The sequence below is a fragment of the Hakea prostrata genome, chromosome 1 (assembly GCF_041222555.1).
Source record: "Hakea prostrata isolate BN-2017 chromosome 1, UWA_Hpros_2, whole genome shotgun sequence".
Classification (NCBI taxonomy): domain Eukaryota; kingdom Viridiplantae; phylum Streptophyta; class Magnoliopsida; order Proteales; family Proteaceae; genus Hakea; species Hakea prostrata.
Window position 1 is genome coordinate 4,163,851 of NC_142600.1, and position 25,123 is coordinate 4,188,973.

At 39.0% G+C, this 25,123-nt stretch overlaps 4 protein-coding genes and 1 non-coding gene across 7 annotated transcripts; 2 read left to right on the forward strand and 3 right to left on the reverse strand.

Annotated features, from left to right (window-relative positions):
- Positions 1-3,819, reverse strand: LOC149026786 (uncharacterized). Of its 2 annotated transcripts, XM_089156222.1 has the most exons (4): positions 2,732-3,819; positions 2,597-2,650; positions 2,295-2,479; positions 1-791 (listed from the first exon to the last, which is right to left on the reverse strand). In XM_089156222.1, the coding sequence occupies exons 1-4, from the start codon at positions 3,489-3,491 to the stop codon at positions 702-704; spliced, it is 1,089 nt and encodes a 362-aa protein (XP_089012348.1). In that variant the 5' UTR covers positions 3,492-3,819; the 3' UTR covers positions 1-701. The 2 variants fall into 2 exon arrangements, with proteins under 2 accessions (XP_089012348.1, XP_089012355.1); XM_089156229.1 differs by lacking the exon at positions 2,295-2,479 and having other exon boundaries at positions 703-791.
- A 120-nt stretch (positions 3,820-3,939) lies between these two features.
- On the reverse strand, positions 3,940-4,030 carry TRNAY-GUA (transfer RNA tyrosine (anticodon GUA)). Its single transcript is given in 2 exon segments — positions 3,940-3,975; positions 3,994-4,030. It is a non-coding gene; the product is annotated as a tRNA-Tyr (tRNA).
- Positions 4,031-5,187: 1,157 nt separating this feature from the next.
- ACX2 (acyl-CoA oxidase 2) lies at positions 5,188-11,066 on the forward strand. The gene is made up of 7 exons (XM_089156240.1): positions 5,188-5,908; positions 7,246-7,361; positions 8,009-8,889; positions 9,431-9,610; positions 9,691-9,857; positions 10,136-10,259; positions 10,666-11,066. The coding sequence occupies exons 1-7, from the start codon at positions 5,451-5,453 to the stop codon at positions 10,819-10,821; spliced, it is 2,082 nt and encodes a 693-aa protein (XP_089012366.1). The 5' UTR covers positions 5,188-5,450; the 3' UTR covers positions 10,822-11,066.
- A 569-nt stretch (positions 11,067-11,635) lies between these two features.
- On the reverse strand, positions 11,636-17,286 carry LOC149026789 (bZIP transcription factor, putative (DUF630 and DUF632)). Of its 2 annotated transcripts, none has more exons than XM_089156249.1 (5): positions 15,310-17,286; positions 15,023-15,100; positions 14,537-14,751; positions 12,634-12,857; positions 11,636-12,467 (listed from the first exon to the last, which is right to left on the reverse strand). In XM_089156249.1, the coding sequence occupies exons 1-5, from the start codon at positions 16,286-16,288 to the stop codon at positions 11,816-11,818; spliced, it is 2,148 nt and encodes a 715-aa protein (XP_089012375.1). In that variant the 5' UTR covers positions 16,289-17,286; the 3' UTR covers positions 11,636-11,815. The 2 variants fall into 2 exon arrangements, with proteins under 2 accessions (XP_089012375.1, XP_089012383.1); XM_089156257.1 differs by having other exon boundaries at positions 12,379-12,493.
- A 3,126-nt stretch (positions 17,287-20,412) lies between these two features.
- On the forward strand, positions 20,413-24,193 carry LOC149026790 (putative beta-D-xylosidase 7). The gene is made up of 6 exons (XM_089153646.1): positions 20,413-20,847; positions 20,990-21,298; positions 21,509-21,678; positions 21,783-21,880; positions 22,656-23,420; positions 23,607-24,193. Exons 1-6 carry the CDS (start codon positions 20,413-20,415, stop codon positions 24,191-24,193), a joined length of 2,364 nt encoding a protein of 787 aa, XP_089009772.1.
- Positions 24,194-25,123: the final 930 nt, after the last annotated feature.

The window sequence follows — 25,123 nt, forward strand, 5'->3', positions numbered from 1 at the left end:
AAGTGTAGCCAAAGCTGAGGAGGTCTTAGCAGTGTAATTCAAATCCATTTTCTATTTCCACAGATTGTGTTGTTAACTATCCATAAGAGTGTTAATATTTGAATAATGCAGCCGTCCTGGTCAAATTGATTGATTTATAGTATGGATCAATGAGTCAAGTTTCCAGGATTTGAAGGTTTATCCAAGTGTTTGAAAATTTTCTTCGGCATATTTTATTGGAAGGACCAACAAGGATTTCATAGTCATTTAATCATAAGTTATCATGGTTTGACCATTGAATGCAACTTGGAAGTAAACCAAAACCCTTTCCTTTCACAGCTAAAATTAATCAAACTAAACCACAATTACTAAAATTCCACTTGGGTCAGCTAGAACTCCTTATAGTAAGCAAATTCAACAATCTAAAGAAACTCCAGATCTTCAGGAATAAAATCAGGGTTAATAATATGTAAAGGTCCTACACCTGCAAATCGGCCACCATCTGAACTGGGCCTAACCCCTAACCTAAAACAGTATATTATATCAGGCAAGAATAGAACTCCAATTGCATACCAACATACATGATGGATGTCAAGAATAAATTTCAGCCCCACCACCTGGAAACTTTTCAAGAGAAAAAAAATAAAAGGCAAAAAAGCCCACAGCTATAACTCTTACACTCAAATGTCACCGATGCTTTACTCATTGTCTCGGATGCAACATTACTTCTTATCCAAAGGACATGCATTAGTAATATCCAGTTCAGTCTTGCAGCTCCCTCTCAGTTCTTTCAAAGAGAAAAGGCTAGATTGCTGCCATGAAGAATATGAAAATTTTCATTCTTGGTAAACAAAAAGGATGAATAAATGAAAAGGAACAAAGCAGTAAAGCATCACTCCCTGTGGGTAAGATGGCCGAGGGTGCGTTTATCTAAGGAGGGAGGATTGGGGACTAGAAGGACAAAAGATTTCAGTAAGGCAGCTTCTATTAAATTAATCTGGAAGGCAGCAGCAAAGAAGAACACCCTGTGTGTGATGAATTTACTCTAAATATCAACAGAGGCTCCATCTGGACAGTTTGGTGATAAGTGAATTTCTCTTCAGCTAGGAAGAAAATGCTGAAACTCAGACACAATAGAAAAGGAAATGACAATAAATCTTGGCAATGGGTTGTCTACTAGTTTTTGGCTTAACGGTTGGCATCCTAAAGGTGTTTTGCAGGAGTATGGGGAGGATACTCGATTCATCCCGGTGTAGGGTATATTGGCTCTAGTGGAAGATATCCTGGACAGAGGTGAATCGGTGAGAACGTAACCTATTTCTAAGGAATTATGGGAGATTGTGGCAGGACTGGATCAGGTCCAGTGAGGGAGCTCTGTTGATGCTGATATTTTATGCTGGACCTGAGAGGGGTATGCTCTTTCAAAAAAAGCTTGGGAATATGTGCGCAATTAGAACAGTAATGTTTATTGGTGGAAGGTGGTGTGATTTGCTATGGAAAGTATTCCAGAAGGGTTTCCCAATTACTGATTTGCTCAACATAAGAAGTTTGGATGTAAATCCTAGATTCTCCATCTCTGCTGTAATGTTAATTGGTGGAAGGTGGCGCAATTTGCTATGGGAAGTATTCCAGAAGGGTTTCCCAATTACTGATTTGCTCAACAGAAGAAGTTCGGATGTAAATCCTAGATTCTCTCTCTCTGCTGGAATGGTATGGAACATCTTTATTTAGATGCCCAATAGCTGGCTGAACTTGGGAAGGTGTGGAGAGAAGATGTGGTGATGATGGTCTCAAGGTCATTTCACAGAAGTTGGAGATAGATCAATTGGGAATTTGCAGGTCATTCATTTACTGACAACGTTAGGAATTTAGCCTTAGCAGCTATAATTTACTACGCTGGCGGAAAAGGAACCTTTGGAAATGAATTGGGAAATCCAGGACTTTTGGCATGACTTGGGATTCTACTTCTTTTGAAATTGGAAGCCGTTTAGGTTTTCAAAGGGACATGTCCCTTTCTAACCCAAGAGACTTGCGCTGTAGGAAATGGCAGGGCTTTAATTTGTTGAAGGGGTGAGCCGGAGTGGACTTGTGTGTTGTTGCTGTTTGTGCGTTGAGTTTCTGCTTTAGAATCTTGAGGTTGTGGTTTCTTTTGGTTGATGAAATTATTGTTCATCCAAAGAAGAAAATGAAGAGAACAAATAACAAATTCAATTCAGTTAAAACAAAATTCCATAGCATGGCAAGTTAAATAAATTCATTTTGCATTTCTGGACAAACTGGGACTAGAGAATACAGGGAAAGATATGTAGACTCACAAGTTGATTGCTTTCACGAAGGAGGATGTTATCCGTAAGAAGGAAAAGTGACTTTGACCTTCCGATAAGATCCAATTCTAATTGTGGGGATTTGTTTAAGTTGTCCATGCCATTTTTGTCTGTCTCATGCTGATTCAAACTTCTATCCGCATGAAACTTAACTTCTTTTCGGCTCTTTTTTAATGCTGGAAAGAGGTGTGATGTTAATGAATACACATTTGATATTCTTGAAGAATTAACAATGAACAAACTATGCAGCTATTAAGAGTTGCTCTGAAAAAACACACTTCTGGAGGGCTTACCAGCAATCCGGCCCTTGATATCTTGGTAATGAATGTCCGACCAAATATATGCAGCTGTGATGATAGTGCAAGATGTCAGTATCCTTTGGGAAAAATCACTAGTGAAAATGCAAAATATCAAAAACTTAATCATACCTTTTAGACAGAAAGAACAAGAGCAAACACTGCGCATGTCTAACCCTTGATTGGCATTGAAACCATCTGCAACATCTGTTGCAGAATCGGCACACATCCCCTGTTCAGAGGCCGGGTGACTTGAAGACCCAGCAAGAGTATCCTTGATTGAAGCCACATCACCAGCATCCATCAACTCATCATCGTCCCCCATGGCATCAGCAGCGTCTAGTGCTGCATTTTCCAGTGTAGTTTTAGCGGCATCACTCCCAACACAAGCGTTTGCATGTTCTTCACCATTTTGGCTACCTCCCTCAACAATAACTGATGCAGAGTTCCCCATTTTATTGTACTGTTCAGATCCTGAAGACCCAGAACCACCAGAAATGCAACAATTTCTCCGCCCATCACCATCCAAATCAGTTGGCGGACCCTTATTTTCAATGGAACCTCCAACTGGACCAGTTCCACTATCAGATGATTTCAGTAAACGACAAAGCCCCATGGATTTCGCTAAGGGCAAATCCTTCCCATCATCATGATCAAAAACTTCCTGCTTGCATTTCCCTCTGACTAAATTCTCGACTCCCAGACAAACTTTCTGCACAAACTCAGAAACTGGTTCCTTGCCTTCCACATTGTCCAGGAATCGATTTTCCCGAACTAAACGGGGGCTGCTGGAGATGGATAATAGAGTTCTCTTACCGTGCTGGTTTGTAACATCAGCAAGAATGGGACGGTTCTTGTGCCATCGACCGGAAGAAGAGCCATTTCCATTCATTTTATGAAATAAATTCCAACTATAAAAGGCGGACTACGGGTTCTAGCAAATAAAATCAATTAGAAGACGATGATACTTAACAAGGGAGCAGAAGGGCAGAAGGGCAGAAGGGCAGAAGAAACCCTAAATAACCAGGAACAATGAGACCAATGGACTCAAAATAAGAAAAAGCTCTTAGATCACAGTGAAGCTGACCTTCAGAAGAACTAGTCTGAGAGTTTAATCTTTCGGGGAGAGAATTTTGGGTTATTTTTGTTTGGAACCATTCGGAGGGAAACTGAAAATATTTGCTGGGTTTCTCTCTTTGGATTGGCGCTTTCTTCCTGCAATCGCGTTTTTCCCCTTCTTTTGAAAAGGGAATCTCATTCAAACCGGCAAGCATGGTTTTTCCCCTTCTTTTGAAAAGGGAATCTCATTCAAACCGGCAAGCTTGCAAAAAACAAAAAAATCCGACCTGCCGGATTCGAACCAGCGACCTAAGGATATCTTTCGGGTTAACCGACTACAGTCCTCCGCTCTACCAACTGAGCTAAGATCGGTTTGTGAAAATATGCTGCATTTAATAATAAAGTAAATGTTGTTTTCTTCGTAATCTCAACCGTGACCCCAGTTCACAACCTGGGATCAAATTATCCGATTTTGGACGGAGAAAATGATATGTCCTATTTAATTCATTCTTCTTAATGGACTTATTTTGTCTCATTTTTTTAATCTGTTCCAAGACAAAAAAAAATTCCCTACACAACCATAGTTTTTTGAGTTTTGACCGATTCTAATTCATTTCAAGCAAAAGAGCGAAATATCGGCCACATTTCGCCGACAAATTCGGGGATAATTTCAAACTTTCGATCAATACACCGGAATGTAATTGCAGTTTGCAAGAGCTTTTCAGAGTTCACGTGAAGGGTATGGACGTATTATAGAAAAAAATATATAAAATAGAGTATTAAAAGGGATTTGTGGTGTCTATGCTTCCACACACTGCAGTGATGACATTATGATGTAAGCAACATTTATTGATTAATTTCAATTCATCTGTTGACATTTCTCCTGAGTGTTTAGAGAGTTCCACTCTTCCATACGTGATGATGTAAGCAGCATTAAATTCATTTGAACCATTTATAGACGTTTCCCCGGAGTTCACAAAGTTCGTCGGTGAGTGCTAAGGAGAGAGTCGTCGGTTTCCTTTCATTGGTATCCTTTCCTCGGCTTCCTTTATATAAGGGTGCAGTTTAATCCAATCAATTTGTGAAAGGAAGCAAGGCAAGGGAGGGGAAGAAAATAACATAAGCTGGTGGTGATTAGAAGAAAGTTGATCTTCTCGGTCTATTGGTTGATGATCGGCCTGAAATCCATTGTTCTAGTCTCTTACCATCTCTACTTATCTTCACTGATTCTACAATTCCACCTACTTTTACAGTTAAGAATGAAACTATCGAACTTGATTAGCTTCAAAAATAAGAAATTTATTTGGTTTCGCAAGGATATTTATTTTGCTAACTTCCGAAATGGAATTCGGTGATATTTCGCATAAATGTTTTACCTGATTTCAAGTCCAACTTGGTACATACCGATTCTACCCCCAATGCCAGGTTTAAGACCGTTGCGTGGACCACGGGAGAGACCCATGCCTAACGCCCATAACCTCATCCCTTAAAAGCGGGAAAATGATGGGAGCCCGAAACAAACCATTGACGTTGAAAGGCGCGGCAAGGAAGAGAAAGATCAAAGAGGGTTAACCGTTTGATCGCTACTCTGTCTTACCAATCTGAAGATGAGTTATCCACCTCATCGATTACTTTTTTGGAAATTATTTAAGCGTAATCGTATGTATCCGTAGAAGCTTTGTCGCTTTTGCGTGACTCAATCGCGCGAACTCTTTCTTTGTCTATCTTCGAGACCGCCATTACATCCGTCGTCGCAAGGGACGTTCTATCCTTCTCCGGCGGAATTCAGAGAATGCAGAACTCTAATATTGATCCCAATCTGACCGCCGAAGATGAAGAGGAGCGCATCTCCCGACGAGTCCGACGGCTCTCCCTGCACCTAACACCTCTTGTAGCTCGTCCGCTTCCTCTCGACGACAACCGTCAATTGCAGATGCTAACGTGTGCCAGGGCGGCGAAAATTAGTGTCAGTAAAGATGATCTCATTGATTACATGGGAGGAAACAACAGAGATATCCAAGAAAAGATCTTCGACTTCTTCAATTCCCGACCCGATCTCCAGACGCCGGTGGAAATCTCCATGCAAGAACACAGGGAGCTCTGTATGCGACAGATTCTCAGTTTAGTCAGGGAAGCAGGGGTCAGACCTTATAAATATGTCGTCGAAGATCCTGCAAAGTATTTTGCAATTATTGAAGCTGTTGGGAGCGTCGACACTTCATTCGGGGTGAAATTGGGAGTCCAGTACAGGTAACTTTATGTGATTCAGTAATTCAACTATATTTTGCATGAAGTTGGAAGTCAAGTACAGATAATCTTATGTGATTCAGTAATTCAATCATCCATGGTAACTTTCCTGTTGAGTTTCTTTTCGTTATTTTGCTCGAAATTGTGTATTGGTTACTAATTGGTGCGGACCAGCCTCTTATTTGATTGTGAGAAAGATCTCTTGGACTTATTGTGGACGTCTTTTGTACCTTATCATCTTGTCAGCTGTCAATCCATCATTTATTTTGAATGCTAAGTAAGGGCCGAGCTCTTCATCAATGTACTTAGAAATAGCCCCTCAATAAGATTGGGCAGGGAAAATTAGAATTTAAGATTGAGTTCCTCCATGGTTGACTTTTTTTTGGATGAATAAATAATTTAAATTACGAAAAAAGGAAAACAAAGCGGCCTTTAAGAGGAAGACCATAGAGAAGAGCTAAGACCCCAGGAGACAATTTCTCTCCTTTGGTAGTGAATTTAGTTACTCATCCCAAAATAATAATAATAATAATAATAATAATAATAATAATAATAATAATAATAAGACCCCCCCCCCTAGCAAGGTTTTGAGAATTCTCTCCTCATTTTCAAGTATTGTATGCAGCCCTTCTGATTAGGCATGGGATGCTTTAGGTTCTATTGATATGTGAGCCCATGTTCACTGTTGAATTTTAAGCTTCCAAGCAATTTCCTTTGGTCCATATCTGAACACCTTTTTCTTCTTCCCTCGACTTCCTCTCTTGGATAGATAGAAGAGTAATTTTATTGATAATGTCAGCATAAAGATCATGCATAGAGCATAAAAAGAACATAGGTAAAACCTACTCCACACTCCATAATGGTATATGTTGGGAAGAGGGTGCTATTTATGATTTCTGTTATACTGGTGATGTAACAAGAGAAGTGGTATTATAAATGTTTCAACTTCGGTAAAATCCTAGATTTCATTCAATTGGTCACTCAATGGACCTAGTATTGTAAAATATTAAAATAGTTTTGAGTTATTTATAACTGAAATGGGACTGTGAAGGACTTCTTATTCAAGATGTGCAGGAATTAGAAAGCTATATATGGACCCTGCATCTTTATGAATATAGAAAATAGTTTTTTTTAGTTTGTTTCTGATGATAAAGAGTGAGATCCATTAGCAGCTAATTCTAGATTATGTCAAGTTAAAAATGGGGATATGTGTTCATATTAGTTCTGGGTTTTCATTAAAGTCAGAATAAACTGAAAAGGGTATGCTTAGTGTTTAGACTTACTTATTCTTCTGCCTCTTAAATTTTTTATCGTTGTCTAACTTTGAAGCACTTTTACAGTCTTTGGGGAGGCTCAGTTCTCAACTTGGGAACCAAAAAGCATAAAGATAAGTACTTTGATGGGATTGACAACATGGACTACCCTGGGTGTTTTGCAATGACGGAACTCCACCATGGTAATCTTCTTCCCGACCTTCTGACTGTTACAATATTTGTTGAAGCAGATCCCACTGTTTTGTCTGTCAAATCAAGTTCCTTTGCACTACAGGATTTGTCTCATAAGAGCTATCACAAGTTATTCCTTTGGGGCAGCTGTTGTGTGCTCTGTTGCATTGTCGATTTTGTCTTTATTTGATTTCATGCGGCGTGTTCTTAAGGAGACTAAGATAGTTGTGGGAGTGTCTTCCAACAGTAGATTCTACAGATGATTCAAATTCTTGGGTGGCCACCTGTTCATTTATCCTGCCCCAAGGCTTTTAAGCCAAAAAAAATCCATCCAGATGATTGCACCATAGTTGCATTCATTTGGTCGGTCGGCACGAAAGGGGGCCAGGTCGTTTGTCTTTCCTACAGGACCCATCAAATAATCAGCCTTATCATCCACTGATGAGTGCTTTCAGTTTTGGTGGCGATCCACAAACAATTACTGATACTTTTCATCAGTTATTTCCTTCTCCCCCCCCCCCCGGCGAAATCACACTTTCATATTTGTTGTTACTTCATTAGTTTGTTCTCTGGCTGCTAACTGCTTCAGTTTGCCGGTTTAGGACTGTTCTTTCTAACCATGCATACACTTAATGGTCTTATTGTCTGTATTCACAAGGTTCAAATGTTCAAGGTCTTCAAACAAGGGCTACCTTTGATCCAATCACAGATGAATTTATAATAGACACACCTAATGATGGAGCCATCAAATGGTGGATTGGCAATGCTGCTATTCATGGGAAGTTTGCGACAGTTTTTGCAAAGCTGATATTACCTACTTATGATGAGAAAGGGGTTTCTGACATGGGTGTCCATGCCTTTATTGTTCCAATAAGGGATTTGAATACTCACCAGACACTTCCAGGGATTGAGATACAAGATTGTGGCCACAAGATTGGCCTGAATGGAGTTGATAATGGGGCTTTAAGATTTCATTCTGTGAGGATTCCTAGGGATAATCTACTGAATCGATTTGGAGACGTATCCCGTGATGGCAAATACACGAGCAGCCTTCCATCGATCAATAAAAGATTTGCAGCCATGCTAGGAGAACTTGTTGGTGGAAGAGTAGGCCTTGCATATTCTTCAGTTGGTATCCTCAAGATTGCTGTAACAATTGCTGTCCGTTATTCTCTGCTACGCCAGCAGTTTGGTCCTCCCAAACAACCTGAGATCAGCATTTTGGATTACCAGTCTCATCAGCACAAGCTCATGCCAATGCTGGCTTCAGCATATGCTTTCCACTTTGCGACTCTGCAATTGCTAGAGCAATATTCTGAGATGAAGAAGTCTCATGATGAAAGTGTGGCTGGAGATGTCCATGCCCTCTCTGCAGGCCTTAAGGCTTATGTAACATCCTATACAGCTAGGTCCTTGAGCGTCTGCCGGGAAGCCTGTGGAGGGCATGGTTATGCTGCTGTAAATCGCTTTGGTAGCCTGCGGAATGACCATGATGTATTCCAGACGTTTGAAGGGGACAACACTGTGCTGCTGCAACAGGTTCTAAAAAATCCCGAGCCTAAAATCCTCCTCTCCTCCTCCCCCTCATTCTCTTTTTTTCTTTCATTGGCAACATGGCCTGTACTCTATATGGAGCCTGATGGATCTGTAAAGACACTATACCAGCTTGCTGGGGCTGCTGCAAAGTAAATGGTGAAAATAGGGAAGGGAAGTATTGAATTGGAAGGATCTAATGATTGACCAATCTGAGTTAGGTTGGATGCTTGTTGTGCTAACTCAATTAAGCTTTGCTGGTTCAGGTTGAGCTGTATTTTGGGTCAGTAGGGATTAATCATGTCCCTGATATCAAATCGATCCTTGCAGTTGAAGCATTGTTACTGAGTGTTACACCCAGTGCTAAACATTCAACCATCACCTCTTGAGCAGTTGACCTTTAAAATATTTCCCTAGATTTGGCATGCAAGAACTTTAGTATCTATGGCCCTAGGCTACAGTTCCTTCAGTGTGTGTCGCTTTTACCATAGCATAGGGTTTCTTCTTTTGTTATTAAACTGACTGTGAGCTTGCTGATTTCATACAGGTAGCAGGTGACCTTTTGAAGCAGTACCAGCAGAAATTTCAAGGTGGAACACTGTCTGTTACATGGAACTACTTGAGAGATTCTATGGCTACATATCTTTCTCAGCCAAACCCAGTGACTGCTCGATGGGAAGGTGAAGAACATTTACGAGACCCCAGCTTCCAGCTAGATGCCTTCAGGGTGAATATCTAATCTATGTGATTTTGATGTTCGCTTTATCAGTGATCTGTATTTTTGGCCTAACTAATGTCTTCTTTCAGTATCGAACATCTAGGTTGCTTCATAGTGTTGCAGTGCGCCTCAAGAAACACAGTAAGACTCTTGGAGGCTTTGGTGCTTGGAATAGATGCTTGAATCATCTTCTGACACTTGCAGAATCCCATATTGAATCAGTTGTTCTTGCTAAGTTCATTGAAGCTGTGAGAAGGTACATCCCTTTTTATCTAGAAGCACTGAGTTTACTACAAGAAATGCAACTGCTACAACCCCAGGGGGTTGCTCGGTTGGTAAAACCAACGCATCATAGTATGAGATCAAGAGTTCAAATCTCCTTGAGGCAGGGACGAAAACCCGTATATAAAATAGTTATCTCCCCTTGTATAAAGCTACCGGTTCCAAAGAAAAAGGAATATAACTGCTACAATTACAGTTTATCTTGTCTGTTGTTTTTCTGATTAGAATATTTTGACCTGAGTTCTGCTGCAGGTGTCCTGAAGGGAATACACGTGCAGCTCTGAAGCTTGTCTGTGACCTTTATGCCCTTGATCGAATTTGGAAAGATATCGGGACCTACCGTAATGTGGATTATGTAGCCCCCAATAAAGCTAAGGTATACAAAATTGGAAGCTAACTTTTTTGTTGTTAAATCACTAGATATCTGGCATGGTGTAATTGGTGTCTATGATGTATTAAGATTGCAGTTTCATAATCCCTGCTTTTGAAGAGATTGTGATCTTTACCAGGCATAGCTTGCATATCTAGTAAAATATGGGGTCTGTGCCTCACCCTGGAGATTTGCCACACAATGATTCATGAGTAGCTGATGGTTGCTGAACCATCTATAAGGGGTTGCAGGTCTTTCTTCACAGGGTTTAGGGAGTTGTGTCCTGGACTCAGTCCTGACCTTTGGCATTTTTGCACAAATTAGCCTCCTCTTAAGGGTGGAAGCTGTGCATTTAAATTTGGTTTAGCTGTTTTGGTTTGAAGTGTGATGTGTCCTCTTCCGCTTTTTGCAGGCTATCCACAAGCTGACAGAGTACCTGAGCTTTCAAGTGAAACAGATTGCCAGGGAACTTGTAGATGGATTTGATCTTCCAGATTATGTCATACGGGCCCCCATTGCTATGCAATCTGAACCATATGCTCAATACACACAATATATTGGATTTTGACACCAGTATTTGTTAATGAGGTTCAGATGGACATGTTAGGAACAAGACTAATTTGGGGATATTGAATTGATGGGTGATGTTACTGATGTTGGTCTGTAAAATAGTGAATCTGAAGCTTCTGTAAGATCAGGAGAGCTGTATGCCCAACAATGGCGGAAAAAAAAATATTAACAATTATTTGACAAAGATAAATATAATAAATGACAATGAAGTCACCTTCTTTCTTTTTCCCCCTTCCTTCAACTTGGAGCTGCAATGTTTCCAATTTCTAATTTTTAGTTTTCTTGTGTTTTTGTACTCTGTTACCTTTTACATTGGAAGAAATTTGAGCCAATAGAATAACAACTGAATATATTATTTAGACAAAGAAGATTAGTTCCTACCTGGGGGGAGGTTACTGGTTAGGATCTGAGAGGGGGGATTTAGTCCACCAAAGAGGTACCCTCCAGTTGAAGAATGAGCCCTCACATTGGGAGAGCAAGGAATAAACAAAAACACGACCTGAGAAAAAGCACATCCAATGAACTTTAAGATCTCAGCAATTGCATGAGTCGCCCAGTGTAGAGAAGCTGGGGAATGAACTAAAAAGAGAAGATCACAGGAGACAGAACTCCATCCTGGATTTGTCCCTCAACTCCACTAGCGAATTTAGTATGAGCTAGCGAGAATATGAATTAAAGTTACTAATGATATAATACGAAATACTCTTGACTGTTGCCATGTAATAACTAAGCAATAGAGAACTTCTAAGCAATAGAGAACTTAGGAAGAAAAGGAATACAGTTTCTAGGGGTAAAATTGAAGGGGAATAAAACCTCAATGAACTTTATTAATCACAAAATTTTACAGATTCCTATGGTCCTACCAAAAGATGGATCTCTTTTATCTTTTCAAATTTCAGTTTAGAAACATCCTAGAAATCAACCCTTACTTTATTCAAATAATTCTCACAAGTCTGTTGCCCCTATAACTTAATTACAACACCCTTCCATAGTCAAAAAGTCCTGCAATTAGTATATGCTATCCTTGCTGCATCACTTTCCTTTCTGATGTCTTCATACATTTTCAGGGAATTCTCTGCAAACTTAGTCAGACGGTCAAGTGCCTTCATTAAACCTGAGTGAATGCAGCTGAGGTTTGAATTATTTTCATGCCTCTCAGACTCTCTATTTTCTGATCCACCACTGTTATCTGAACCCTGCAGCTCTTTTTTCTTTTGTTGATCCTCCACTTGCTGCTCTATTGAATTGTGCACGTCAGATGCTAAGGCTTTGATGGCATCAGTAAGCTCTCCAGATGGCAAGGCCTTGATCTTAGCTGACCAGTCAAGACACAGAACAAAAATCGGTGGGGCCAGATCCCGACGAGGGCAGAAGCCTCTCCTCACCCTGGAGCGCTCTTGAGGTAGCAAAATGCAGTTCTGGAGCCATCCATTGAGAGCTTCTACATAAGATCTGTGAGCTTCAATCCAGTCCACAAAGCTTGAGCCAAAGCACTCGATCTCATGTTGGAGGTGAGCCAACACCTGTCTGTGAGAATCTCCTCGACCAGGCCCCGGTGTTGAGTTCTTTGAATGGTAGGCAAGTGAAATTGTGATATACTGAGCATGGTGGCATTCAAGCATCGCTTTCCACATCCGGATCAATCTGTGCAGGGCCCACCAGTCATGAATCTGATTTTTGTTATAATTAGATACACATCTCATAGATGTCCAATCTATAATAACTAAATGCAGTTGGTTTGAAAAGCAATAGAAATAAGAGAAATCAACTTATGAACAAAAGCTCAAGATGAAAAGAGAATCAACTTTACCCCTGTATCAGCTCTACAAGCTGTGGTTGCAACTCCTCGTCTCTCAATTTCTCAATTCGCTTTGCTATTGAATCAACTGCATGTATAGCCACTCTAATTCGTGAATGAAGATCCTTTACAACTGCCCGAGTTGTGTCAATCACTTTGGGGCTCATATCTCTCGCAAATTGGTGCCTGAGCTGGTCACACTTCTGATCATACACCTTCTTGATGGATTCACTAGCCTACAAAGGACAAAGAGGTAAACTTGCTTATGTTCACTTTCATGGTGTAAATAATGTTGATCAAAGTGAAAACGGGATGGGGGGTTCAATCATTTGTACACCACAACAAAGGCCACAAACCTCAAGATATTCTACAATGATTTTAGCAATGGCTTTGGAGACCAGCAGAATTAGGATCAAGTACTCATGCAACCAACTTTCTTAATCCCAATATAGTAAGAATTGCACGGAAAGGAGGAAGATTTTATTTGGAACCCTCAAAAAATTCAGGATAAAGACTAGGTGTGTTTTTTTTTGGGGGGGGGGGGGGGTGTGAAATGGTTTCCAAGATGTAATCACTTCACAAATTGGTTAGTTTCTTGTTTCTATTGAGTGAAGAGATAACAGGGCCAGTTCAACCAGGTTGACAGAAAGAGCACCCTTGGAATGTCTACATGTCAAAATGTATAAGCCATTTCAACCATGACCCACCATTTAGTGATTTTCCCTCCTAATTTTACCCATGTAGGGTTGAGATAGCAATACCCTGTTATTGGGTAGGTAGAAGCAAAGGTGATGATGGGTAACAATTCAGCCCCTAAAAGCATACAAAAGGAAGCATTGTAAACTGCATGGCTCTAATTTTAATTTGACACCAATGTGAAGAAGTGGAGTCAACTTGGGAGACTGGGTGATAATGGGGTTTTCAAGTAGCTATTTCGTGGAGGGTATCTTTTTTTTATTTTCAGCTCAGGTATTTTGCAATTTTACTCCAGGTATAATCTTAGTATTACGCTTCTAAGACTTGAGAGTCCAAATAATTTAGAGGTCAAGTTTCTATTAGTTGCAACTTAAGGAAAAAATTGATATAGATGAAATGCTTCTCTTTCCAAATCTAAGACAATCAAAAAAAATTTGACAGGATATGGATGTATGATTACTTCCATTTCTAAGTGTGATTGCCACAAACTTACCCTGCTTCATGTGGTGGTGTTATAATTTTCAGATGGAATTCACCATGTAACTAAAGGAAACATGAGCAACAACTAAACTGCCACCAGGCAGACAGAAGTCTTATACTTGAGTAGGGGTGCTTGCCAAATGTAATTGCAATACTACAATTTAGGTGATATTCTAGAGCAATATAGTTAGGAGAAAATCAGAAATAGACAATGCAGCATACTGTATGAAACAGAAAATCCCACTATTCAATTCAGTCATGTCATTGCCCCCAGTGTTTGTTTCAAGGGTTATTGACTAAAATCAACTACTTCCCCCCCAACAAAAAAAAAACCACTGCAAGCCAATTACCCACCACACACCCATAAAGAAGAAAATGGGGTAAAAAGAAGAAAAAAGATACCAATTATCCTTAGATTTCAAGAAGCATTTGCAATGGTTTGGTCATGGAACTTATTTGTTATATACTTCTTTTTGTTTGTCACACACCAATGATCATTTTGACAAATACTGTGGACCTATATTCATGGCGAATTTTACATTACGAGCCATTTATATACTTCTGTTATCATTTCCATCTGTTCACATCTGCGACACATTGTTTACTAAAGTAGACAGTCCCCTTGGTGAGCAGAGCTCTTTGCACAAGGAAATGACATAAAGTAGCCAATTGAAGTGCACCCAGAAGAACTAAACAAAAAATGGAATAACTTGTGGACTGGATGTATCAAATCAAGTACCTTAACTTCATCATAGAGTTTCCTCTCCCATGCATACAGCCGGTCTAAGGTCGAGGAATGGCTACCTGAGATCATGCAAAACTCTTCGAGGGCTTCACTCCCACTGTCATCAATGTCATCTTTTGATGCCATTGCAAGAGGATTCCTAGATGACGATGATTGAGATGATATCAACCGGTTCCATGTAATAACTTTTGTTGTATGCCCTGTGGTTCCTACACAAACATCATGACATTAAGAGGCCAAATGAAATATAAAAGAAGCATTTTTCTGACATTGTTTGCATCCGTTAACCGTCCTTATGGTACCAATAGACACTAATACTGTGCAAAAACAACTCATAAGTAGTAAAATTCTAGAGCATTATTAATCCTAATGAGCAAGAAATATAATTTGATCGGGGCAAAGAAAACAAAAATAAAAAGAAAATGTCGCAGGACTATGGTTAATGGAAGATCTTCTGTCTATTTGTCAATGAAGACATACCATTAGTGATAAATGTGTTTTCACGCCAGCAACAAGCTAGATCAAATGCTGCCGTAAGGATAGAATGAGGTGAATTTCCTGCACATCCATTTAATTGTAATTAGAAAAGATATGGTAAATGTTTAATTGTAATTAGAAAAGATATGGTAAATGTTTAATTGTAATTAGAAAAGATATAGTAAATGTAACTCAACGGTATCCCAAAAAATAAATAAATAAAAATCCAAAGGAACATATTCTTTCAGCAGTAAAACAAAATTAGCCTATACGAAAACTTGGTGGAATACCTTTGGGCTCATAACAACTGAGACGGATTTTATTTGCTTCAAGCATTCTAGCGACCTCCTTGCCAGAATCAGATGCTCTGAGGAAACGATGCTCAATATCTTTTATGCTCGACAGAAAATCCTTAGCTCTGTGGGTGATGAACTCAGAAGGATCCTCCCTATCTGGACATAACCCTTTCTCTGGCTCTATTGGTTGTGCTTCCGAGGTAATACCATTTAAGGATCCTGCATTTTGCATTGCCAATTTGCCGGTAGACTGACTTTGTGATGGGGTGCCTGAAACACCACAAGTAGTTTGTCTCCTCTGTTCAATTCCTGGCATTATTGGTCCTGTACAGATTTCACCGTTCATTTTTGAATCAGCCTTCTCCGATGTCTCCTCTTCATCAATAAAAGGAACAACTTCCTCCCCCCTGGATTGTTTCAACTCAGACATGTAGAAATTCCTATCTATTCCAGTCTCAGCCATAAACCTAAAGCTCTCTGCTTCATCACCAGGATTAAAATAGTCCCACGAAAAGCTAACCCCGGGAGGCGGGGGAGGTGGTGGTGGGGGGAAGCTTATGGGCTCGTCCTCCGAAAAACCATTCAAGGACGGATTAATACTAACAGAGACTGGAGCCGTTCGTCCCAGTCTCATGTAACTCAAGTTGGAGACTGGAGGTGAAAAGGGACTTTCGTTGTGTAGTGGTGAATCTAAAGTCTCAGCAATGTGGGAAGGAGATGGAGAAGGGTAAGAGGAATGAGAAGGAGTTTTATCAAGTTCAGTTGCAGAAGTAGACAGGGATGATTCCATCGATACCTCGGACTCTGCATATCGGCGAAGAGCAATGCCAATGTTTCGGAGAGATTGAACATAGCAGAGGTGAGCGGCCGCAAGAGAACACCTTGAATCGATTGCTTGCTTGATAAATCTCTTCCGCTCTTTACAGAGCCGAAGCGCCTCGTTCTTATCGCTTTTAGAGCTTGAAGAACCCATCTCGCACTTGCAGAACCCCACTTCAGTAAACGAAGTCCATGTTCGAAACTTCCCCTTAAATTGCCGCTTTTTAACTGCCGTGTGTCGTGGTTGCTTCCCTCAAACTCGAAATGTCGAAATGTTGAAATGCTGAAGATTGAGGGCCAGTCAATCGTAACCAAACTCCGCAAACGACGACTCAAGTTTCTTCGACCCTTGACTCTGTACCGAAGGAGGCAATTACTCAAACAAATCAAAAGGGTGGGAAAAGAGACCCCAGCTGGACGACATTCATCTACAGAAACCCAACCCAGAAAAAGTTACGGGACATAAATAATCAATGCAAACGGATGGATAGCTGCGTATCGTAGCTTTGCAAAGTCTGATGTGCTGGGTGTGAAGCAGAGGAGATTAAGCTGAGACCCTCGTGCTCTTCAGCAAAGTAGCTGAGCAGTAATGAATCTGTTACCGAAAATAGACAAGCTGAATCAATGAAGAAAACGAAGTGCGGTCCCTGAAGCCAAGTCTATTTCCTGGTTAGAAACTATAGAGTTGCAGAAAGGGGCACAGCACAGCAGGAACAGAGGGGGGGAGAGAGAGAAGGAAGTGAGGGGGAATCTGGAGCAGGCGATTCTGGGAAGGACATCGTAATGTGGTCATGAAGTATCAGCTTGACAGCTTTAGAGTTTCTCTCTCTTCCTTTAGCTAAAAATAAAAGCGAAGAGAATGGGAATGGGGGGGATTGTCAAAAGCCAAAAGCGAAATAGGTTTCCATCGCATTCGCTTGCTTGCTTGCTAGCCCAGTCAGCGCTTCTTGTCTTTGGTTTTCCAAGTTCAAAGACCCTGTGCGTCCCACTCCAACTCCCTTGTCTTTCTTCTGTGCCAACACAATTCCAGCAATGGAGCTCTCAGCCTCTCACTGGGTGCGAGAAAAGGAGAGCGCGTTAAACCATTAAAAACAAGTAAATCCTCGCAGCAGTGGCGCTGTCAGGTCAGGCTCAGCTAAAGAGGAGAGACTGTGAGAGAAGAGAGAGATGAAGAAAAACGCGAGTGTGAACCACTAAACCCGTTTTCGGTGAAAAGCAACTTTTATTGAATGACAAAAATACCCTTATGTATCCCTGAGGACCGCACTATCGGCCCCTTTAAATCAATCTGGTCTGTTGGGGGAATGTTGGATTCTTATGTGTAAATTCCCAGCAGTGGAGGAATTGGTGCGTCTGGTGCTGCGGCGAGCGGAGGTTTATTTATTTATTTATTTATTTTTAGGTACGGTATATATTTATTTTCTGAAACCTTGCATATGCTTTAATACAAGTACAATTAATTATGCCATTTCTTTTTTTGGTAGCGGTGTCAAATTTTTCGCCAAACCGAATTAGCCCATTATAGCCCCGATAGAATCAAATCGGGACTTTTTTAGACGGATGCGCTAAGGCGGGTTTTGATTTTTTTTGGATAAATTTTCAAATAAGTGTCAAACGAATGATAGGATTCAATGAACATCATTAATTGGGAGATTTTTCCAAAGACCAAATGGTTTTGGGGTGGTTTAGTCCAATATATTAGTCGCCCATTAAACCAAACTAAATGCATCGAATCACTACCCAAAGCAAACCGTTATAACTTCGTTGTAATTACGTTGGTTTATTAACTTTGTTAATATGATAGTTTGTTTTTTATGTTTATACATTGATATCTAATATGTTAGATTTCTAATAAGATTTTGAATTTATTTAGTACTCTTTAAAGAGATCGGTTTGTTTACACAAAGTGTCTTGCACACATATTCCTCTAAAATTCTTTTATGGAAAACTCAAAGGGTTATTGATAGTGGAATCAAAAGAAACTAGAAAGTGAAGTAAAAAGAGTATACTTTCCGCTATCAATAACCCATCAAGTTTTCATAAAGGATTTTAGAGGAAAATGTGTGCGAGACATTTGGCATTTGGTCTATGCTTTTTGTTTGAAACATGTCCCATGTAGGAGCAATTACTCTTTATATCGTTATAGGATCATCAGCTCTTTTTCTAATGTGGGATTAAAATATAAATGTAACTTAATTTACCTTGTATAGATAAGATAACGGGAATGTATTAGAGCGAAATATTTCAATCCACAAGAGTCCTAAAGACAATCAGAATTGTAAAAATACATATATAATGAAAACCTTGAAGAGCTTTTTATATAAGGAATAGGGATATAACGTGTACCATCAGCAAGAACAAACTCACACAACCTATCTACTAAGAAGTGTTGATCATTACCAATCCAACAATTCTGTCACGGTTTAATATATAAATTTACAAAATCAATCGCTTATATACACTTGACCATTTTAGATTTGTTTTTTTCTTCTTTTAGAGAAAGATTCAAAGGTTTGAAGTATTTCTTCTCTGCCAACCTCATTCTATTAGTATTTTTTTTTTCTTTTTCCCTTTCTTTTCTTGGGAGATCCTCCTGCCAGGTACAAAATCCAACTTCCTTATGGATCTAATATTGTGACAATAATTAGAGTAAGTGTGATTGCAATAGAGATACATGATAGTTTTGTTATTAATATTTAATTTAATTTGTGAGATGGTGAGGTCAAGTCAGTCAATCGATTAAAAATGCCTGAGCCCCACTCTAAATAACTGTCATTCTTTTTAACCTAGAGATTTGAAACGTTAGTCAGGTCTCTTCCTTCATCAGTTCTTCTTCTTCTAGAGAACCTACAAGTCACGAATACTTGTAGAACCTCTAGTCGATTTCCACCGCTGTTCTCCATCTTTTGTTTGTTTTCTCATCTTCCATTCCTTCTATGAAATTAGTTGGAATTGCCAAATGGGAGGGTTCCTCTATTCATTTCTGCCTCAATTTGCAAAGCATTCCTATGATATATCCAACTAACACAGAATGATCCCACAACAACCTTAACGATGCATCTAACCACGGCTGCCGTGGTAAATATCTCCTGTGAACATGAGACTGACGAGTGATCGAATGAAGGATTGTATGATCACCATCACGATGAAAAGCTAAGCCTACTGACAGACAAAAGAAATAATAATTCAACTAAATCATTTTGACTTCTTGAGCATGAAACTCATTAGTACACATTCTCTATCAAACTTAGTAATTTGAGAATCTTTACCCACAAAAAACAACTATATACACGCCTTGATATCAAATAATTTAGTTGGCAATTCTTAAAAAGAAAAAACAATAATTTATCTAATAATTGACCCTTTTTAAAACTGATAATCTCTCTCTTTTTTTTTTTATTTTTTATAATGATAATCTCTTACATGATAAACACAACTTTTGTTTTTATAATAATATTCTCTTACATGATAAAAACAAAATCAATGGAGGATCCCTGCAAATGAATTCCTTTTTCCAAAAACATTTAAAAGCAAATAAATTCCTTTTAAATAATCACATTCTCATCCGTAATTTTTACATTTACACGCAATGACTCACTCACCACTATGAAACTGAATACCCAATCATTTTGGGCATGTTTGGTTACATGAGTTTGGAAATTTCAAATCTATGAAATTATAATTTATAAAATTAGATGTTTGGTTGTGAAATGAAATTTGTGGATTCATCCAAAAAAAAAAACTATTTGATTGACGTGATCTTTATGAATATGCAAATGTATAGCTTTTTTGAAATCTCTGGATTTCACCCCTTACCCATAAATCTACAGATTCATGTTTTTAGTGTAAAAATGTGAATATCTAGATTTCATGAATCTAGAGATTTTTACAACTAATCGAATATAATTTGTGGATTCATGTAACCGAACAGGCCCTAATAGGTATTATGTGACAAAAAAATTTACTCCCCGATAAAGGGAAGAAAATATTGTTAGACATAAGTGAAAGATAAGAAATTATTATACTTACAAAGGAAAAAAATCGAGGGTGATGGTGACCAATTTTTTTGCTATTTTTATTCGGTAATAAAGTGCAATCTTATCTTTCTTTTTTTCCTTTCGTTTTTTCATGGGATATATTCTAGCAATCACGTCATCGTTCTTACCCAGTCACTTGTTATAAGGACCAAAGCCAGCCCAGCTTTTCCATGCAGCATGGAGTGAGCTAGAGAGGAAGAGAGGAACTGAGAAATCCAGGCCATCACCATCATCATTTGCGATGTTCAGCAAGATGAGACTCGACGACAGAGTGAGAGAGTCTCTTTTCTTGTTCGTTCCTTATCTGCTAGTATTCCTCGCCTTGACTGGTGTGAATGTGATTGGGGCTCAGCAGCAACAACCTCCATTCGGATGTGGTTCACCCAACAATAACTTCCCCTTCTGCAAGGTATCCCTACCCATCAACGAAAGAGTGCGAGACCTCGTCTCTCGTCTCACGTTAGACGAGAAGATACCCCAACTCGTGAATTCAGCTCCTGCGATTCCTCGACTAGGAATTCCCCATTATCAATGGTGGTCCGAGTCCTTACACGGCCTTTCCGGTTCGACAAAGGGTATCAATTTCACTGGACCTATCACCTCCGCCACCAGCTTCCCTCAAGTCATCCTCACTGCTGCCTCCTTCGACGCCAATCTCTGGTATCGAATCGGACGGGTGAGTTACTACTTACTACTGAAGCTTGAGGATGTGATATATTATACTCTGTTGTTTTAAATAATTAATTCTAGATTCACCAAATTAATTAACTGGGTTAACTGTGTTTGTGTCGACGACATCGATCTGCATTCTAATTAAGGCTATTGGAATGGAAGCTCGAGCAATGTATAATGCAGGGCAAGCTAATGGAATGACTTTCTGGGCACCCAACATTAATATCTTCAGAGACCCAAGATGGGGAAGAGGGCAAGAGACACCAGGGGAAGATCCAGTTGTAGCTGGAAATTACGCTGTTTCGTACGTGAAAGGCCTTCAAGGGGATTCTCTCGAAGGTGGCTCTCTCTTGGGTATTAATCAACAACTCCAAGCTTCGGCTTGTTGTAAGCACTTCACTGCTTATGATTTGGAAAATTGGAACGGCACCGAACGATATACCTTCGATGCTAAAGTAAGTATTAATTTAACTGACGAAAAAAAAAGCTTTCACTTTTAATTCAATTTATCTCTTGAGGGTTTATTTTTTTTAATTTTATTTGACTTGTGCATTGAAATTAGAAAAAAGTGTACACCATTAAATCGATGAAACAATGTATTGTAGGGGTTTCGCCTTTTCAAGTTTGTAACGGCATTAAAATCGGAACTTGGTCGCGTTACACAGGTATCGTTGCAGGATTTAGCAGATACATACCAACCTCCATTCCAGAGCTGTGTCAAAGATGGCAAAGCTAGCGGGATTATGTGTGCTTATAATCGTATTAATGGAGTACCAAACTGTGCAAATTCCAATCTACTAACCGAAACAGTCGGAAAACAATGGGGTTTCCAGGGGTAACCACGAACACCACCTTGTTCCTGACTTCCTGTAAATCTACTCCGTCAATCTAGAAGTTTCAGATTAACTTATATATATGATGTCTCTTGCGTTTTATCAGGTACATCGTATCGGACTGTGGTGCCGTCTCGTTCATCCACGATAAACAAGGATATGTCAAAGAACCAGAGGATGCGGTAGCAGCTGTTCTCAAAGCTGGTATGTTCTTAAATGTAGCTCTGCATGGTGTCACTAAATCATACGCTACCAAAAAAAAAAACTTCTTGGGTGTTTCTTGTTTTGAAAAGTAAAATTATGACGAAAAATTGTAGGATAAAACTGTTTATATCAGTGTTTTTTTAAACATAAATTAAAACTTATAAAAATCTATGCTTCAACAAACAATCTTAATAATTACGGTTATATTTCTGAAATAAAAGTTTGGCACAAGTTAAGTTAAATTGTAGGTGTTACGTACGTAGGGGTATTCATAAAATTTGATATACTATTCATAAGAACTTGCTAAAAATCTTACTTATAGCGTTTTAGTTTTAAGAAACATTCTCAACGCAAGAAAAATAATTATAAAAAAGAAGAAGTAGAAAAGTGTTTCTACTTCTGAAAAATATAAAAACTTTTTGATGTTTTCTTAAGGACTTGGTGAGTTATTAAAGGATTCTTAGTATTCCAATGCAATTGAGGTGTAAAGCTATCAATAGGGTTGATTTTGGTTGGTTTACAGGTTTTTGTACGTCTCAGGTTGGACCAGAACTAGACCAACATATATGGTGGGTGTTGGTCGATCTAATTTGTCCGTCCACAATCTAGATCTTTAAAGAATTTGAAACCTAAAATAAATATTCAAAAACTATTATGAATTTAATGAGCCAACTGGTTGATTTCTTTCTACTTTTTGTATTTCCTGCTTTTCCTTTTTCTTTTTTTCTTGGATTTTGTTGTGGTAGCCGTATAACTCTGAAAAACATGATTGCAGGGTTGGATGTTGACTGTGGTCACTATTTGAAGGAACACACCAAATCAGCAATTGAACAGAAAAAAATTTCAGAAGCTTATATAGATAGAGCTCTCCATAACCTCTTCTCTATCAGAATGCGGTTGGGACTATTCAATGGTGACCCAAAGCAACTGCCTTACGGCGATATAGGTCCCGAAAATGTGTGCTCCCAGGAACATCAGGATCTAGCTCTTGACGTTGCCCGTCATGGCATTGTCCTGCTAAAGAACTCTAATAAGCTACTCCCACTGCCAAAAACAAGATCTATTTCTCTTGCCATTATTGGCCCAAATGCTAATAATGCAACAACTCTAGTTGGAAACTATGCTGCTCCTCCATGTAAATCAATTACACCACTCCAAGCATTGCAGTCCTATGCCAAGAACACTCAATATGAAATGGGTTGCGACTCTGTTGCATGTTCTTCAGTTTCGATAGATAAGACAGTACAACTTGCAAAAACAGCAGATTACGTGATTCTGTTCATGGGTTTGGATCAAACTCAGGAGAGGGAGGCGGCGGATAGGGCAGACTTGGTACTCCCTGGACAGCAACAAAGTCTAATCACCAATGTTTCCACAGCTGCAAAAAAGCCAGTAATCTTGGTGCTCCTAAGTGGTGGTCCTATTGATATCTCATTTGCAAAGGATGACAAGACAATTGGAAGCATCTTGTGGGCTGGCTATCCAGGTGAAGCTGGTGGAGTTGCGCTTGCCGAGATTATATTCGGAGACCATAACCCAGGTACACTTATTAACCAGTGTTCTACTTTGGATAGCAGAACAATTCTGATTAGCAAAGAAACATAAAACCCTTAAGTTTGTCAACAATAAAAATACATAAACAGTAGAAGAAGAAAACAATTATTACACCATTTGACTTAAGAGATTCATCAGATGAATGAGCTGACCTATATCTTCTGTCATGTAGGGGGAAAGTTACCTGTCACTTGGTATCCACAAGAATTCACCAAAGTAGCAATGACAGATATGAGGATGCGACCTGACCCAGCATCCAATTATCCTGGAAGAACTTACAGATTCTACCAAGGAAGTAAGGTGTTCGATTTTGGTTATGGCCTTAGCTACTCAAAGCAGTCTTATGAGTTCATCTCTATAACCAAACAAAAGTTCTACTTAAACCAATCTGCCAACCCTGAGGCAATTCGGAAATCAGATTTTGGACGCTACGTTTTTGTGGCAGAGATGGGGAATGAGCTGTGTGAGAGAATGACATTTCAAGCTGTGATTGGGGTTACAAATCATGGGCCAATGTCAGGTAAACATACAGTGTTGCTATATGCAAGGAACGCGAAGCTCCAACATGGTAGCCCAATGAAAAGTTTGATTGGATTCCAGACCTTGCACTTGAATGCTGGGCAAAAAACTAAAATCAAATTTGCTTTAAGCCCTTGTGACCACTTCAGCAGAGCTAATGAAGGTGGTTCTTTGGTGATGGAGGAAGGATCTTATTTCCTAGTAGTGGGAGAAGAACAATACCCTATAACTGTTATTTGAAACTTTGACTTCATAAGATTTGGAGCCAAATGCTCTTGAATTGTTTTTTATACGTTAATAATTTTCTTCACTATTTATTTTCCTTTGTATTTATTTTAGTAGAAAATATAGAAGAGTGTTATCATATGTCAAGTAATTTTTTTTTTAATTATAAAAACAAGAAAATAAATCCAAAAAATAATTTAATCCGATCATTTTATTGGCATCCAATTAATAAAAGGACTGATTAAGATACTCCTAAACGGATATGGATGCAAATTCACATGCAAATTTTGGTTATTTATTTATACCCCTGTTTGTCAATTTAGAGCTATTTCGAGATTGAGAGTAAGCAATGTGGGAGAAAGAAAGGAAAGCATAATGAGTAGATTATAAAGAAATAATATAATTCTTTGTTAATGTCAACAATTATCTGTAAATTTCAAGAAATGGTAAAGGCTAGTTTGGTTATATGAATCCAGAGATTTCAAATATTTGGATTCATAAATGCGAGATTTATACCCGTTTGGTTGTAAAAATTCATAGATTCATGAAATCTAAAGATTCATTTTTTTACACTAAAAACGTGAATATGTAAATTTATGCTCCACTATAAAAGCTTTAAAGGTTGGCGCATATACAAAAATCACATCTATTAAACAGTTTTTCATAATGAATTGACAAATTTCATTCCACATATACAGGTTAACCAAAGAGTTAATTTATGAATTATAACTTCATAGATCTAACCAAACATGTCCTAACAAAATTAATTATGAAGGATAAAAATCATATAAATCCAGGGTGTCGTTGACCGACTTTTTCTGACTTTTTTTTTTGGGTGAGAAATTGTAATCTCATCTTGACGACAATCCCACCAATGACGTCATCCTTCTTACCGGTCACTTGCGAGGACGTGAGAACCAACAAAGAGTCTCTTTGCTTGTCCGT

Coding starts and splice junctions, on each gene's coding strand:
- LOC149026786 (XM_089156222.1), bottom strand. CDS start 3,491: ATGAATGGAAATGGCTCTTCTTCCGGTCGATGGCACAAGAACCGTCCC. Junction 2,651..2,731: donor TTGTTCTTTCTGTCTAAAAG/GTATGATTAAGT, acceptor CTATCATCACAG/CTGCATATATTTGGTCGGAC. Junction 792..2,294: donor TTCGTGAAAGCAATCAACTT/GTGAGTCTACAT, acceptor TCTTCATGGCAG/CAATCTAGCCTTTTCTCTTT.
- ACX2 (XM_089156240.1), top strand. CDS start 5,451: ATGCAGAACTCTAATATTGATCCCAATCTGACCGCCGAAGATGAAGAG. Junction 8,890..9,430: donor ACACTGTGCTGCTGCAACAG/GTTCTAAAAAAT, acceptor GATTTCATACAG/GTAGCAGGTGACCTTTTGAA. Junction 10,260..10,665: donor TAGCCCCCAATAAAGCTAAG/GTATACAAAATT, acceptor CGCTTTTTGCAG/GCTATCCACAAGCTGACAGA.
- LOC149026789 (XM_089156249.1), bottom strand. CDS start 16,288: ATGGGTTCTTCAAGCTCTAAAAGCGATAAGAACGAGGCGCTTCGGCTC. Junction 14,752..15,022: donor AAACACATTTATCACTAATG/GTATGTCTTCAT, acceptor ATGTTTGTGTAG/GAACCACAGGGCATACAACA. Junction 12,468..12,633: donor CTTGTAGAGCTGATACAGGG/GTAAAGTTGATT, acceptor GGCCCTGCACAG/ATTGATCCGGATGTGGAAAG.
- LOC149026790 (XM_089153646.1), top strand. CDS start 20,413: ATGTTCAGCAAGATGAGACTCGACGACAGAGTGAGAGAGTCTCTTTTC. Junction 21,679..21,782: donor AAACAATGGGGTTTCCAGGG/GTAACCACGAAC, acceptor GCGTTTTATCAG/GTACATCGTATCGGACTGTG. Junction 23,421..23,606: donor ATTCGGAGACCATAACCCAG/GTACACTTATTA, acceptor TCTGTCATGTAG/GGGGAAAGTTACCTGTCACT.